Source organism: Mustelus asterias, chromosome 1 (genome assembly GCF_964213995.1).
Source record: "Mustelus asterias chromosome 1, sMusAst1.hap1.1, whole genome shotgun sequence".
NCBI classification, from domain to species: Eukaryota; Metazoa; Chordata; class Chondrichthyes; order Carcharhiniformes; family Triakidae; genus Mustelus; species Mustelus asterias.
Genome location: NC_135801.1, coordinates 193,351,086 through 193,365,671, shown reverse-complemented (window position 1 = coordinate 193,365,671; position 14,586 = coordinate 193,351,086). Strand labels below are relative to the sequence as shown.

General features: G+C 43.9%; 1 protein-coding gene across 2 annotated transcripts in view; it reads right to left on the bottom strand.

Annotated features, from left to right (window-relative positions):
• exoc6b (exocyst complex component 6B) overlaps nucleotides 1-14,586 on the bottom strand; it is a 631,370-nt gene that overhangs the window by 167,563 nt on the left and 449,221 nt on the right. For both annotated transcript variants that reach the window (XM_078224516.1, XM_078224517.1), the window contains one exon: nucleotides 6,459-6,570. In XM_078224516.1, coding sequence (XP_078080642.1) covers nucleotides 6,459-6,570 — 112 coding nt within the window. The remainder of the gene's footprint in view (nucleotides 1-6,458; nucleotides 6,571-14,586) is intronic.

The following is a 14,586-nucleotide window of genomic DNA, read 5'->3' as shown; positions in this document are numbered from 1 at the left end:
GGACAGTCAGTAAATTTAATGAGGAGTTAGACAGATGTTTAATTGGTAATGGATTGAAGGGTTATGGGGAGAAGGCAGGAAAGTGGGGATGAGGAACATATCAGCCATGATTGAATGGCGGAGCAGGCTCAATGGGCCAAATGGCCTAATTCTGCTCCTACATCTTATGAACTTTCAACTGAGGTTCCTTTCTGAGTGAAGATCTCTGCACACCTTTAACCTGTCCTTCGAGCTTCCCCAATTTGAACCACTCCATCACTCGCAGCCGTGCCTTCAGTTGCTTGGGTCTAAGCTCCGCAATTGCCTCTCTAAACCTCTCCACCTCTCTTTGCTCCTTTAATATGCTCCTTAAAACCTACTGCTTGACCAAACATTCGGGTACCCATCATTAATTTTGCCCACTAGACCACTGTGAAGCTCCTTGGGAGGTTTTCTCTTAGATATGATTCCACGATTGGACGCCATTTGCTAATCAATCCTGAGTGTACGAAGAATTACACTGACAACCAATTAGTGTGGCTCACTTACACATGGTAAAAGCTAAATGTATCAATACACAGGGCCCTGTCCTTTGCAGCAGAAAGAACACTATATATAACATTATACATAAACAATGCGCATTTTTCAACTAAACTGTCTGGTCCATTCACCAGGACAATGACTTGACCAATCAGAATCAACCTGCCTTATTTTAATCTAAACAAAGCTTGGCAGTTAACTGTCAGTCATCGGTAAACCGGTGCACTGGGAGTCGGTTAGCTCAGTTGGCTGGATGGCTAGTTTGTGACGCAGAGTGACAGCAACAGCGTGGGTTCAATTCCCGTACTGGCTGAGGTTATTCACGAAGGTCCGCCTTCTCAACCTTGCCCCTCGCCTGAGGTGTGGTGATCCTCAGGTTAAATCACCACCGGTCAGCTCCCGCTCCCCTCAAAAGGGCAGAGCAGCCTATGGTCATCTTGCATTCTCCATGGCAACAGCTCTACCAATCAGAGTCCATCTGCTAACCAATCAGCACTATCTTCTCATGAAGTATAGTTTAAGTTTATTTATTAATGTCGCAAGTAGGCTTACATTAACACTGCAATGAAGTTACTGTGAAAATCCCCTCGTCGCCACACTCCGGCGCCTGTTCAGGTACACTGAGGGAGAATTTAACATGGCCAATGCACCTAAACAGCACGTCTTTCAGACTGTGGGAGGACACCGGAGCACCCAGAGGAAACCTACACAGACATGGGGAGAACGTGCTGACTCCACACAGACAGTTACCCAAGCGGGAATTGAACCTGGGTCCCTGGTGCTGTGAGGCAGCAGTGCTAACCACCGTGCCACTGAGGTTATTGATGTTGTTCCCTTTACATTTGGTATTTTTGCGAATTGTCCTGATGAGTTCAAGACTGAAAGCTTCGGCATCATGTGTCCTTCAGCAATACTCGAGGTTTTGTGTGTTAAAGATACTAAATAAATGTAAGTAATTGTTGTTTGGTTTGGGTGGTGAGGAGGGGAAGAGGGTTAAATATTAAAGAAGAGTAAACAGAATCTTGCTTCTCAATTCTAGGGTCTGGCAGTCTAGTAGCCACTGCAACTGGTCACCTTCAGCTTTATTGCATCTTCGCTCTTTGGACTGAGTGACAGGGAGAGTGTCCCATTGGGGAAGTGTGCATGCAGTCCATATTAGGCAATTAGCCATAGTGCACAAAGGAATCCTGCCATGAGAGAAAGGCAATTGGTTATACATACCTTGAGGGGCACCAACGCACAAGCATCGGGCAAGGTGAGGAGGTAGGTCGCTATCAACTATCACAGATGGGATGGGGATTGAACACATGACATGAGCGTTATTCTGCATCGTACCCTAGCCATCCAGCTAACCGCTCCCCGGTCCATGTGAAGCATACAAAATCTCTGGGTGGAATTTATAACCGGATTGGTTTGGAAACTGAAATATAGTCATGTGTGAAACATCCAGCTTAACAAGAAGACACTCCTGACAGAAGCCATCACAACACATGAAATGTCTCTGGTTAAAAAATGTTGGGGGGAGGGGGGGCGGGGGAGAAACTAATTAAACAAAAACAAATTAAAGGAGCTTTAATCTGGAATTTATTTGTATGGAAATCCAAACAATGCATTAAATTCATTCGAAGCCACAATTAACAGAAAAGAAATGACAACAATGTCATGAAAATACTGATTGGGTGACATGTGGTATAAGGAAACTCTAATTTTGGCACTGCTCCAGAAGTTCATGCCTAATTCAATTATGTGGAGATGCCGGCGTTGGACTGGGGTAAGCACAGTAAGAAGTCTCACAACACCAGGTTAAAGTCCAACAGGTTTATTTGGTAGCAAATGTTGGTATTTGCTACCAAATAAACCTGTTGGACTTTAACCTGGTGTTGTGAGACTTCTTACTGTAATTCAATTATTGCCAGATCTGCAGCTTGGGAGGACTTGCACATTGCAGGGGCTGGGAAGCTCTACATCCAAACTGTACTGACTCAACGGTAACTCCAGAGCTTGCAATCCAGGCAGTCACTCCACTGCAGTACTGAGGGAGTGCTGCACTATCAGATGTGCCAATTTACTGACAAACATACAAGTTAAGAGTTGAAGGTAGATAGATTTCTGATCAATAAGGGAATTAAGGGTTATGGGGAGCGGGCGGGTAAGTGGAACTAAACCACTATCAGATCAGCCATGATCTTATTGAATGGCGGGGCAGGCTCGAGGGGCTAGATGGCCTACTGCTGCTCCTATTTCTTATGTTCTAAGTAGGCCATTCAGCCCCTTGAGCCTCCTTCGCCATTTGATAAGATCACATCTTGTGGCCTCAACTCTACTTTCCAGTCTCCCCACTACACCCTTTGACTCGGCAGTACGGTGGCACAGTGGTTAGCACTACTGCCTCACAGTGCCAGGGACCTGGGTTTGATTCCAGCTTTGGGTGACTGTGTGGAGTTTGCACGTTCACCCCGTGTGGATTTCCAGTTCAGGGTGCTCCGGTTTCCTCCCACAGTCCAAAGACATGCAGGTTAGTGGGGTTGGCGGGTTAAATATGTGGGGTTATGGGGATAGGGCCTGGGTGCGATGCTCTTTTGGAGAGTTGGTTCAGACTCGATGGGCCAAATGGCCTCCTTCTGCACTGTAGGGATTCTATGAATTGTATGACTTCCTTGTCAATCAAGAATCTATCTAACCCCCAGCCTTAAAAATATTCAATGACCGTGCTTCCACTGCTCTCTGGTGAAGAGAACTCCATAGACTCATGGCCATCTGAGAGAAAAAATGTTTCCTCATCTCCATCTTAAATTGTGCTGCCTAATTCAAGTCTTTGACACAAGGAGAAACATCCTCTCAGTAGCCACTCTATCAAGTTCCTCAGGATCTTATATGTTCCAATAAGGTCATCCCTCATTTTGCTAAACGCCAATGGATACAGGCCCAACCTATCCGATCTTTCCTCATAAGATAACTCCTTCATCCGAGGAATCAGTCGAGCGAACCTTCTTTGAACTGCTTCTAATGCAATTATTTAGATATGGTCTCACCAACAGCTGGTACAACTGTAGCAAACCTCCTCTACTTTTATAGCCCATTCCTAACTTTTTATAAGGATGCGGCAGTAGCTTGGTGGTATTGTTGCAGGACTAGTAATTCTAACTAGCGTTGCTGCCTCACAGCGCCAGGGACTGGAGTTCAGTTCCGGCCTTGGGTGACTGTATATGTGGAGTTTACACGTTCCCCGTTTCTGTGTGTGTTTTCTCTGGGTGCTCCAATTTCCTCCCTCAGTCCAAAGATGTGCATTTTAGGTTGACTGGCCATGCTAAACTGATGAAGCCCTTGAGGAGCATACAGCTTATTTGGTTATTGAGTCATGGCAGCCGGTGGGGCCTGGCCATGCATTTCCTTCGTCAGAACTGTGCTAAATTTGCCAAAGAAATACTCCATTGGTATCCTTGAGATCATGAAAAATACAATATCAAGATAAATATTCTTCAAGTCTCTGTTGTTGCTGAGACTCGATATACAAGAGGGCCTTAGTCACACATACAAACATACGTATTAGGAGCAGGAGTGGGCCATTTGGCCCCCACGCCCGCTCCACCATTCAATAAGATCATGGCTGATCTGACTGTGGCCTCAACTCCACATTCCCACTTTCTCCTGATATCCTGTAACTCAATAACCTATCTACCTCTGCCTTAAAAATATTCAATGACTCCACCTTCACCGCTCTCTGGGGAACAATGTTCCAGAGACTCATGACCCTCAGAGACAAATTCTCATTTCCAGCTTACCTTTTTAAACAGTAACGACTCGTTCTATTCACTCCACAAGCGGAAACATCCCCTCAGCATCCACCTGTCATGTCCCCTCAGGATCTTATATATTTCAATAAGAAAATCTTTTATTCTTCTAAGGACGTCCCCCAGGTATTAGCTGAGTAAACCTTCTCTGAACAGCTTCTCACAGATTCATATTATTTCTTAAATAAGGAGACCAAAACTGTACACAGTACTCTAAATGTGGTCTCACCAATGCCCTGTACAGCTGCAGCAAAACATCCCTAAGTTTATATTCCGTTCCCCTTTCTATAAACAACAACATTCCATTTGCCTTCCCGATCACTTGCTGCACCTGCACTCTAATATTCTGTGATTCATGTAGCAGGACACCCAGATTCCTCTGTACCTCAGAATTCTGTCACCTCGTTCCATTTTAATAACATACTGTTTCTCAATCTTCCTGCCAAAGTGGGCAAGTTCATATTTGCCCATATTATACTCTGCTTATACATCCAAACTGTGCTGTATCAGCCCTGGAAGTGTTTGATGCAGACAGTGTAGAGGGAGCTTTACTCGGTATCTAACCCCGTGCTGCACCTGCCCTGGGAGTGTTTGATGGGGGACAGTGTAGTGGGAGCTTTACTCTGTATCTAACCCCGTGCTGTACCTGCCCTGGGAGTGTTTGATGGAGATAGTGTAGAGGGAGTTTTGCACTGTATCTAACCCTGTGCTGTACCTGTCCTGGGAGTTTTTAATGGGGACAGTACAGAGGGAGCTTAATTCTGTATCTAACCCCGTGCTGCACCTGCCCTGGGAGTGTTTGATGGGGACAGTGTAGAGGGAGCTTTACTCTGTATCTAACCCCGTGCTGTATCTGTCCTGGGAGTGTTTGATGGGGACAGTGTAGAGCGAGCTTTACTCTGTATCTAACCTGTGCTGTATCTGTCCTGGGAGTGTTCCATGGGGACAGAGTAGAGGGAGCTTTACTCTGCATCTAACCTGTGCTCTAATTGTCCAAGGAGGTTTTGACTGCACAGTGTAGAGGGAGCTTTACGCATGCTCTATCTGCTCTGGGAATATGACAGGACAATATAAAGCGTTCTTTACGCTGTTTCTAACTGTAACCACCCTGAGAGTGTTTGATGGGACAATGTAGAGTGAGCTTTACTCTTTATCCCAAGCTATTTCTGCCCTGAAGGGTTGGCAGAGTGGTGTAGAGAGGATGGAGAGGTGATGCTGGAAAGTATTAATTTCTCCAACAGCATCAAGAAAACAACACACCTTTCTCAACAGTAAAACTGCACCAAAATATATCAATTTCAAGAGATACCCACTGTGTTCAGAAAGGGATGAAACAGGATTGTGTACGAGCTAGATGAAGAATGGTGGAAAAAGGCTTGGGTCATAAACACTGACATGGAACTAAAATGAAAGCAAATTATGGATGCTGGAATCTGAAACCAAAAGAGAACCCCCCGTCTACCCCCAACTCCCCCCATATCTTCATCTGTCACAACTTACCCTCTGATTTCAGCTTCTTTGCCGTTTAGCCATTCACACCTTCTATTCTCTCTGTGGACAACTATTAGCAACCTTTCCCCTGGTTTCTATGGCTATGACTCATCTTTCATTCCCTCACACTGCACTATAAATATCTCCACTTTCTATGCCTTTTAGCTTTGACAAAGGGTCATCTGGACTCAAAACATCAGCTCTTTTCTCTCCTTACAGATACTGGCATGGAGCTGTTGGCACAAAGGGCCAGTTTCTGTGCTGTAATCAAACTGAATTTGCACCTACCTGTTAAACAAGAAGGGTGGGCACGGTGGCACAGTGGTTAGCATTGCTGTCTCACAGGGACCCGGGTTCAATTCTGGCTTTGGGTGACTGTCTGTGTGGAGTTTGCACGTTCTCCCCGTGTCTGTGTGGGTTTCCTCCGGGCGCTCCGGTTTCCTCCCACAGTCCAAAGATGTGTGAGTTAGGTGGACTGGCCATGCTAAATTAACCCTAGTGTCAGGGGGACTAGCAGGGTAAACATGAGAGGTTATGGGAATCGGGCCTGGGTGGGGTTGGTGCCGACTCGATGGGCTGAATGGCCTCCTTCCGCTCTGTCGATTCTATGATTCTAAGAAGATACACAAAGACTAGAAGAATTCTGGGATCACTCACCTCAGTGAGGCCAACATGCTGCTTCTTGATAACATTCTGTAAACAATTGCTCAGCGTCCTGGTCAGCAGGAGATTGGTGGATTTCCGGATCATGTCGTCGACCTCGGTCGAGCTGGGAAAAAAATAATGTTTTTTGAAGTTTTTTGAAATCATCTCAGCATTATCCGTAAACTATATGCAGACTTTGTGAAACTGGTGCCCGTGGCAATGCGGTTGATGTGAACAGATTCCTTTTCAGTCACGCTGTATTAGAGTCAAATATTCTCAGAGCAGGGACTGCACTGCCTGACTTCCTCCACAATGTCCCCTCCAACAATGTGCCGATCCCATTCCTGCAAACAATGCCTGCTGCTGTGTTAGCTATGGCTCAGTGGGGAGCAATCTCGCCTTGATGGTTAGAGTTCAAGTTTCATTCCGGAGACTTGAACACAAAGGTCTGGTTGACTCTCCCAACATTGTACAAAAAGGGAGCCACTCTTTCAGAGATGCCATCTTTTACCCAAGTCCATGTTGACCAATGGACTCATCTTCCCTCTTAAGTGGGCATAAAAGATCCCACAGTGTCTTCAAAGGAAGGCAGTGGCATTCTCCCTTGTGTCCTAGCCAATATTTAGCCTTTAAACAACATTTAAAAAATGTACTTGGTCCTTTCACCTTGTTGTTTGTGGGAGATTGCTATGCACCGACTTACCTGCCATACTTCTAACGTTACAACAATTAATACACTTCAAAAGTGCTTCATGGAAGCTGAAGAAAGGCTTTGGGACATCCTGAGGTTGTGAAAGGCACCGTACAAATCTGGCGTTACATTTTTCTATTTCCCACAGCATTCATCATGTGTCCACTGAGGGAAACATTTGCAGTCGGGGAACAGTTGGATAAGAGTGATCATTGTGTCATAAGGTTTAGATTAGTAACAGAGAAGTGCAAAGAGGAGTAGAGCTTCTAAACCGGAAAATGGCAAACCTCAATGGGATGAGAAGGGATCCAGCCTGGGTAAAACTGAATCAAAGGTTAACAAGAAAAACTGTGTTGGATTACTGATCGTTAAGGAAGGACAGGCCTCAGATTCAGGCTAACTCCATTCCAACAGCAGGAGACCAAAACCAGCATCCCTTGGATGAGAAAAGGGATAAAGAACATGATAAATCAATAAAAAAAGATGGTGTATTTGATTTGATATTATCGCATGTATTGGTATATAGTGAAAAGTATTGTTTCTTGCGCACTATACAGTCAAAGCATACCATTCATAGAGTACATAGAGGAAAAGGAAAGGAGAGGGTGCAGAATGTAGCATTACAGTCATAGCTAGGGTGCAGAGAAAGATCAACTTAATATAAGGTAAGTCCATTCAACAGTCTGATGACAGCAGGGAAGAAGCTGTTCTTGAGTTGATTGGTACGTAATCTCAGACTCGTTTCTTTTTTCCGATGGGAGATAAATAAAAAATAATAATTAAAAATATAATAAAAAAGGTGGAAGAGAGTATATCCAGGGTGCATGGGGGTCAAGTGAAGTGAATGACTTGGATATTGAAGTCCAGAATAAAATTTCAAAACTTGCCCATGATACCAAACTTGGAGGTGTGACAAAGAGTGAAGATGATACCAATTCAGTGCAACTGGTCATAGACCAGCTAACAGGATGGGCAGACAAGTGGTAAATGGGATTTAATACATTAAAGAGTGAGGCTCCATATTTTAACAGAAAGGATAAAGAGGGACAACACAGATTAAATGGCACAATTCTAAATATGGTGTAGGGACAGAGGAATCTGGGAACGTAAGTGCATAGATCTTTGAAAATGGCAGGACATATTGAGAGAGCGTGTTGGAAAAACATATGGGATCATGGACTTCACTAATCGATGTATTAAGTCCAAAAGCAAGGAGCTTCTGCTGAAGCTTTGAAAGCTCTAGTTCGGCTATCACTTGATTGAGGTTCAGACAGTACAAGGGTGCTGGGGTTCAGTTTAAGGTTTTGAGAAAGAGATGCAGGGGTTGTGGTAATGACCATACTCCACGGTCTACAAGAGTGCTGGAAGCAGAAATTAGGAAATTAAATAGTCATTTGAGGGAAGGAATCTTGCCGGGCTATCGGGATGGAGTGGGGAAATGGGACCGAATGGACTCAATGTGTAGAATAGCCTCCTTTTTTGCTTTAATTACTCTATCCCCTCCCACTCCCCTTAGTCTTCCCTCCATCCTCCATGTGCTTATGTTTGCTGCCAGTTCATCAAAGGGTAACGATTAAAGTAAAGGTACTGATCAGAGAGAGAGATTGAGAAAGGACAAGTAAAGTGGAGTGTCACAGAGCGCAGTAGTCAAGCTATTACTGCTTTCTATTTTACATCAAGATTACTCAACATCTCCATTATAGCTGCATTTTTCGACAATGAGGATAGTGGAATGAACTAGATCGATATTGGCCTTTCTTCATCCAGCAATTCCAATGTTCCTATAAAATGAGTTTAAAATCTCAATGTAAATTGACTGAACTGGGAAGAATATTAGAATTGAAGGAAGCAACGCAGAAACTACAAAAAAGTGTCCAACACAATATGCGGGTAGGCCAAACATGACGGATGACATTTAATGTAAGACAGGTATAGAGTATTATACATCAAATGGAAAAAATGAGCAGCATGCATACTTCATAAATGTGTTGACATTGCAATGGATGAAGTTTAAAGAGCCTGTGGAGTCTTAAATAAAGACTCAATATGTTCAGTCAAAGCCAATGGAAGGTTCAACATGGCCAAAAGCACAGAATAAAAGTCAGAGAAAGTTATAATCAAACGATAATTTTTGGACAGACCACATTTTGAGACTCGTGCCCAGGTCTGGTCACCAAGACACAAGTGAGGCATTCAAGGACTAAAACCAAGGGGGAGAAAAACCACAAGGCTGACCCCTAGTGTCAGAAGCTTGAGTTATACAGAAATATGTGGCAATTACAGAAAGCTGACTCAAAAGAGGGCAGGACTGACGCACAAGATACAAGACAGGGAGGGAGAAAGAGGGAGAGGGGTGGTAGTATTAATTTAGTGTAGCATTAAAGTGCTCGGCATAATGTCCTACAAGAGTCAAGGACAGAATCTTGCCGGGCTATAGGGATGGAGTGGGGCAATGGGACCGAATGGACCCAATGTGTAGAATAGCCTCCTTTTTTGCTTTAATCACATTACCCCTCCCCCTCCCCTCAGTCTTCCCTCCGTCCTCCATGTGCTTATGTTTAATTCCCATACTTGCTGCCAGTTCACCAAAGAACATTGGTTAAGAGTTAAGAAACAATAGAGCTCCATTACTGCGTGTTTTCTACCTGCCATCACACAGTGGGAAAGATGTAGAGGGGCAAATTTTCAAGAAAAATACAGAGACTAAATTACAGTGTAATGATAATGGGGGACTTTAATTATTTTAATATAGACTGGGATAGTAATATGGCAAAGAATAGAGAAGGGGAAGAGTTTCTAGGTGTGTTCAGAAGAATTAACCTGATCAGAATGTTTCCAGCCCAACGATGAAGGATGGGTTGTTGGATCTGGTGCTGGGGAACAAGGTGAGTCAGGCAAATCAAGTGTCAGCACGAGATAGATAATATCAGAAAGTTTAGTCTAGCTATGGAAAAAGACAAGGAATGACCACTGAAGTGGTGGAGGCTACCTCGTTGAATATGTTTAAATCACGGATAGATGGATTCCTGATCGATAAGGGAATATGGGGTTATAGGGATCAATTGGAGGAGAACCAATTTCAGTGGGATGCAGCAGTTCTGTCCCAGGTAATTTCTTTCATGACAGAGAGGGTTGATGACAGTAATACAGTTGATGTGGTATACAAGGGACTTCCAAAAGGCATTTGCTGAAATGTCACAAAATGGGGCAGATGGGTTGATGGCACACATTAAAACATGGGGGTATGATGTTATTGCTGTCACTGAGACATGGCTGAGAGAAGGGCAGAATTGGCAGTTCAATATTCCAGGATATAGGATCTTCAGGCGAGAAGGGGAGAAGGTAAAAGAGGAGGGGGTGTTGCAATTTTGATCAGGGAATCAATTACAGCAGTAAGGAGGGACAACATCTGAAAGGCTCTTCAAATGAAGTCTTATGGGTAGAACTTAAAAACCAAAAGGAGCAATCACATCGGGAGTGTTCCATGGGCCCTTCAGCAGTCTGAAGGAAATAGAAAAGCAGATTTGTAAGCAAATTTCAGAGAAGTGTAAAAGTAACAGGGCAGCGATATTGGGGGATTTCAACTTCCCCCAACTGTGTGAAAGGTTTAAAGAGAGCGAAATTCTTAAAATGCATCCAGGAGAACTTTTTAAGCCAGTATGTAAAAGGCCCTACAACAGAGGGGGCTCTCTTAATTCTAGGTAACGAAGACGGGCAAGAGGTTGAAGTATCAGTGGGGGACCATTTCTGTATCCCCCATTATTAACTTTCCAGTCTCATCCTCTAAGGGACCAACGTTGACTTTAGCTACGCTCTTCATTTTGTATACTTATAGAATCTTTTACTCAGAATCCCTACTGTGCAGAAGGAGGCCATTCAGCCCATCGTGCCTGCACCAGCTCTCCGACAGAGCATCTTACTCAGGCCCACCCCCTGTCCTAGTTCCGTAACCCCAGCATTTACCCCGCTAACTTACACTAAAGGGCAATTTAGCATGGCCAATTCATCTAACCTGCACATCTAACCTGTGGGAGGCAACCGGAGCACCCGGAGGAAACCCGCGCAGACACGGGGAGAATGTGCAAATTCCACACAAACAGTGACCTGAGGCCGGAATTGAATCCGGGTCCCTGGAGCTGTGAGGTAGCAGTGCTAACCACTGTGCCACCGTGCCACCCTTTTGCTATTTGTTTTTATATTTTGCGCTAGATTTCTTTCATAGTTTATCTTTGCGCTTTTAATTTTATTTTTAATAACCCTCTGTTAATCTTTAAAAGTTTCCCAATCCTCCGCCTGTCACTGACCTTTGCAAATGGTATGCCTTAGTTTTTGCCTTTGTGATATCTTTCAGCTCCTTGCTTAGCCACGGAAGCATTTTCCCCCTCTTACAATCTCACTTCCTCTCTGAAATATATTTTACCTGGGAAGAATTGAATATCTCCTTAAATATCTGCTGCTGTTCATCAACTATCCTATCCTTTAGCCTTTCTGCCTAGTCCATTCAAGCCAAATCTAACCAGAACACTCGCTTGGGACTCATGCTTGTTGCCCTCAAACTGAATTAGAAATTCAAGAATGCAATGATCACTCTTCCCTAGGGGAGCCATTACTACAAGATCATTAATTAATCCCATGTCATTACACCATACTAAATCTAAAATAGCCTGTTCACTGGTTGGTTCGACAACATATTGTTCCAAATAACATTCTCCAAAACACTCTATGAATTCTCCCTCAAGGCGACCCTTGCCAATTTGATTAATCCAGTCTATATGTATACTAAAATCACCTACGATTATTGTCATACCTTTCTTATACATCCCAATATTTCCCTGGTTTATACTGTGCCCTACTATGGAACTACTATTAGGGGACCGATCAATTAGTCCCACCAGGGACTTCTTTCCCTTGCCAATTCTTATTTCTACCCAGACAGATTTTATGTCAGGCTGAGTGAGTGGGCGAGGATCTGGCAGATGGAGTATAACGTTGACAAATGCGAGGTTATTCACTTTGGAGGAAATAATAGCAAATTGGATTATTATCTGAATGGAAAAAAGTTACAACATGCTACTGTGCAAAGGGACCTGGGGGTCCTTGTGCATGAGACGCAAAAACCCAGTCTTCAGGTGCAACAGGTGATCAAGAAGGCAAATGGGATGTTGGCCTATATCGCAAGGGGGATAGAATATAAAAGCAGAGATGTCTTGCTGCATCTGTACAGGGCATTGGTGAGGCCGCAGCTGGAATACTATGTGCAGTATTGGTCCCCTTATTTGTGGAAGGATATATTGGCCTTGGAGGGAGTGCAGAGAAGGTTCACCAGGTTGATACCAGAGATGAGGGGTGTTGATTATGAGGAGAGACTGAGCAGATTGGGTTTGTATTCGTTGGAATTTAGAAGGCTGAGGGGGGATCTTATAGATACCTATAAGATAATGAAGGGGCTGGATAGGGTAGAGATGGAGAGATTCTTTCCACTTAGAAAGGAAACTAGAACTCGAGGGCACAGCCTCAAAATAAAGGGGGGTCGGTTTAGGACAGAGTTGAGGAGGAACTTCTTCTCTCAGAGGGTGGTGAATCTCTAGAATTCTCTGCCCACTGAAGTGGTGGAGGCTACCTCGTTGAATATGTTTAAATCACGGATAGATGGATTCCTGATCGGTAAGGGAATTAGGGGTTATAGGGATCAGGCGGGTAAGTGGGACTGATCCACTTCAGATCAGCCATGATCTTACTGAATGGCGGGGCAGGCTCGAGGGGCTAGATGGCCTACTCCTGCTCCTATTTCTTATGTTCTTATGTCCTGGACTCCAGTGCCAATATCATTTCTCACTGCAGCACTAATCATTTCCTTTACTAAGAAATCTACATCATCTCCTTTTCTTTTCTGTCTATCCTTCTAAAACATTGAGTACTCTTGGATATTCAACTCCTGGACCTGGTCTCCTTGCAACCACCTGTCAGTGATCACCAGCAAATGATATCCCGTTGTCTCTGTTTGCTATGTTAATTAATTAATTTTATTTCGAGTGTTATGCACATTCAGATACAAAGCCTTTAGGTTTGTCTTATCATTAATGTTCCCTACTCCTGTACGATACCCTGGTGTAATATGATCAGGTAAGGACAGCAGGTTTCCTTCCGAATGATTACCATTACTGAAACGAGCTGTTAATTCTAGATTTATTAAGTGACATGAGCCTAGGCCTCTGAATTACCAGTGCACTAACATTGTCACTAGGCCCCCATGCACTTCCATGTAAGTGCAGTTGAAACCCAGTGGTATGGACAGGTATTTAGATAGTATACCTGATCAAGGCAAACAGATGGGACTTGTTTGAATTTAGTGACCACCTGTCAGGATCCTAACAGCTTAGAAATCCATGAAGTAAGTCTTTTGAAATATTGAACAAACCAAACACTGTCTGGATGCACAATACTCAAAATATCTTCCCCCTTCCACATTAGATGGAAGAATTAGAGACCAGTGTCTCAGTCCACACAATGGACAAGACACTGCAGTAAATTACTACTCTTCATCACCTCAAGTAGGGGGAGAGAATTTCAAAGTGCCTTTTGCCAGCAAGCGTTAACCATGAATTTTTCACTCCACCGATCTAAAGGTCAACATTGAAGCACTCTCGAAAAGGTTGTTTTACAAACCATCCTTTCTTATTTAACTCTACCATACTTTAATTAGGGTCATTATCTAGTGGCTTATTTATTTAAACTGCATTATTTTGCTCCATGTGAAGCTTACTTCAATGCCTGGGGAATCCCAAGCATTGTGCAGAGGTCCATCCAATGGTACAAGGATTCTTTGATGTAAAAATCAAAGGGTTGTCATACATTGAGTGATTAGTATATAAGCAGGTCCGAGAGGGCACCCCTTTTCACAATTACTGAATCAATTTAGAACTTCATTTAAATAGGCTGGGAGGAGGCAAAGCCCCTTCTACAGCAGTGCACCAGAAAGAAATCTTGGCATCCAGTTTGATTTTACTCAATGGGGATGACATTTCCAATTATTATTTTAACATGTTTAAAAATGCATCTGCAGAACAGCCCAATAGCAAAATGTGTAACCCAACAAGTTAGATCTGAGCTTTGGAGAAGATGGGTAAACTGGTCTAATGTTGGAACTGGGTTCTTGGAGAATGAAGAAGGGTAGTGGAAAATAAAAATGCAAGGAGAATGGGAGGATTCTAGGAGAGGATGGATGACGGAGATGAGAAGAAGGAGGCAATGAGTGGGAACTGAGAGAGAAAGGTGAAGGAAAGGAGAGAAAGGCAAAGGGTGAGGAGGATTGGGGGGAAGGGGAGCAGGGGGAGGGGAGCGGGGGGGAGGGGAAGTAGGGGAAGAGGGAGCAGGGAAGGGGGAAGGTGGCAAGTAGACAACGGGGTGTGGCAGGGGATGAGAGAGAAAGGAGGGATTGGAAAAGGGGGA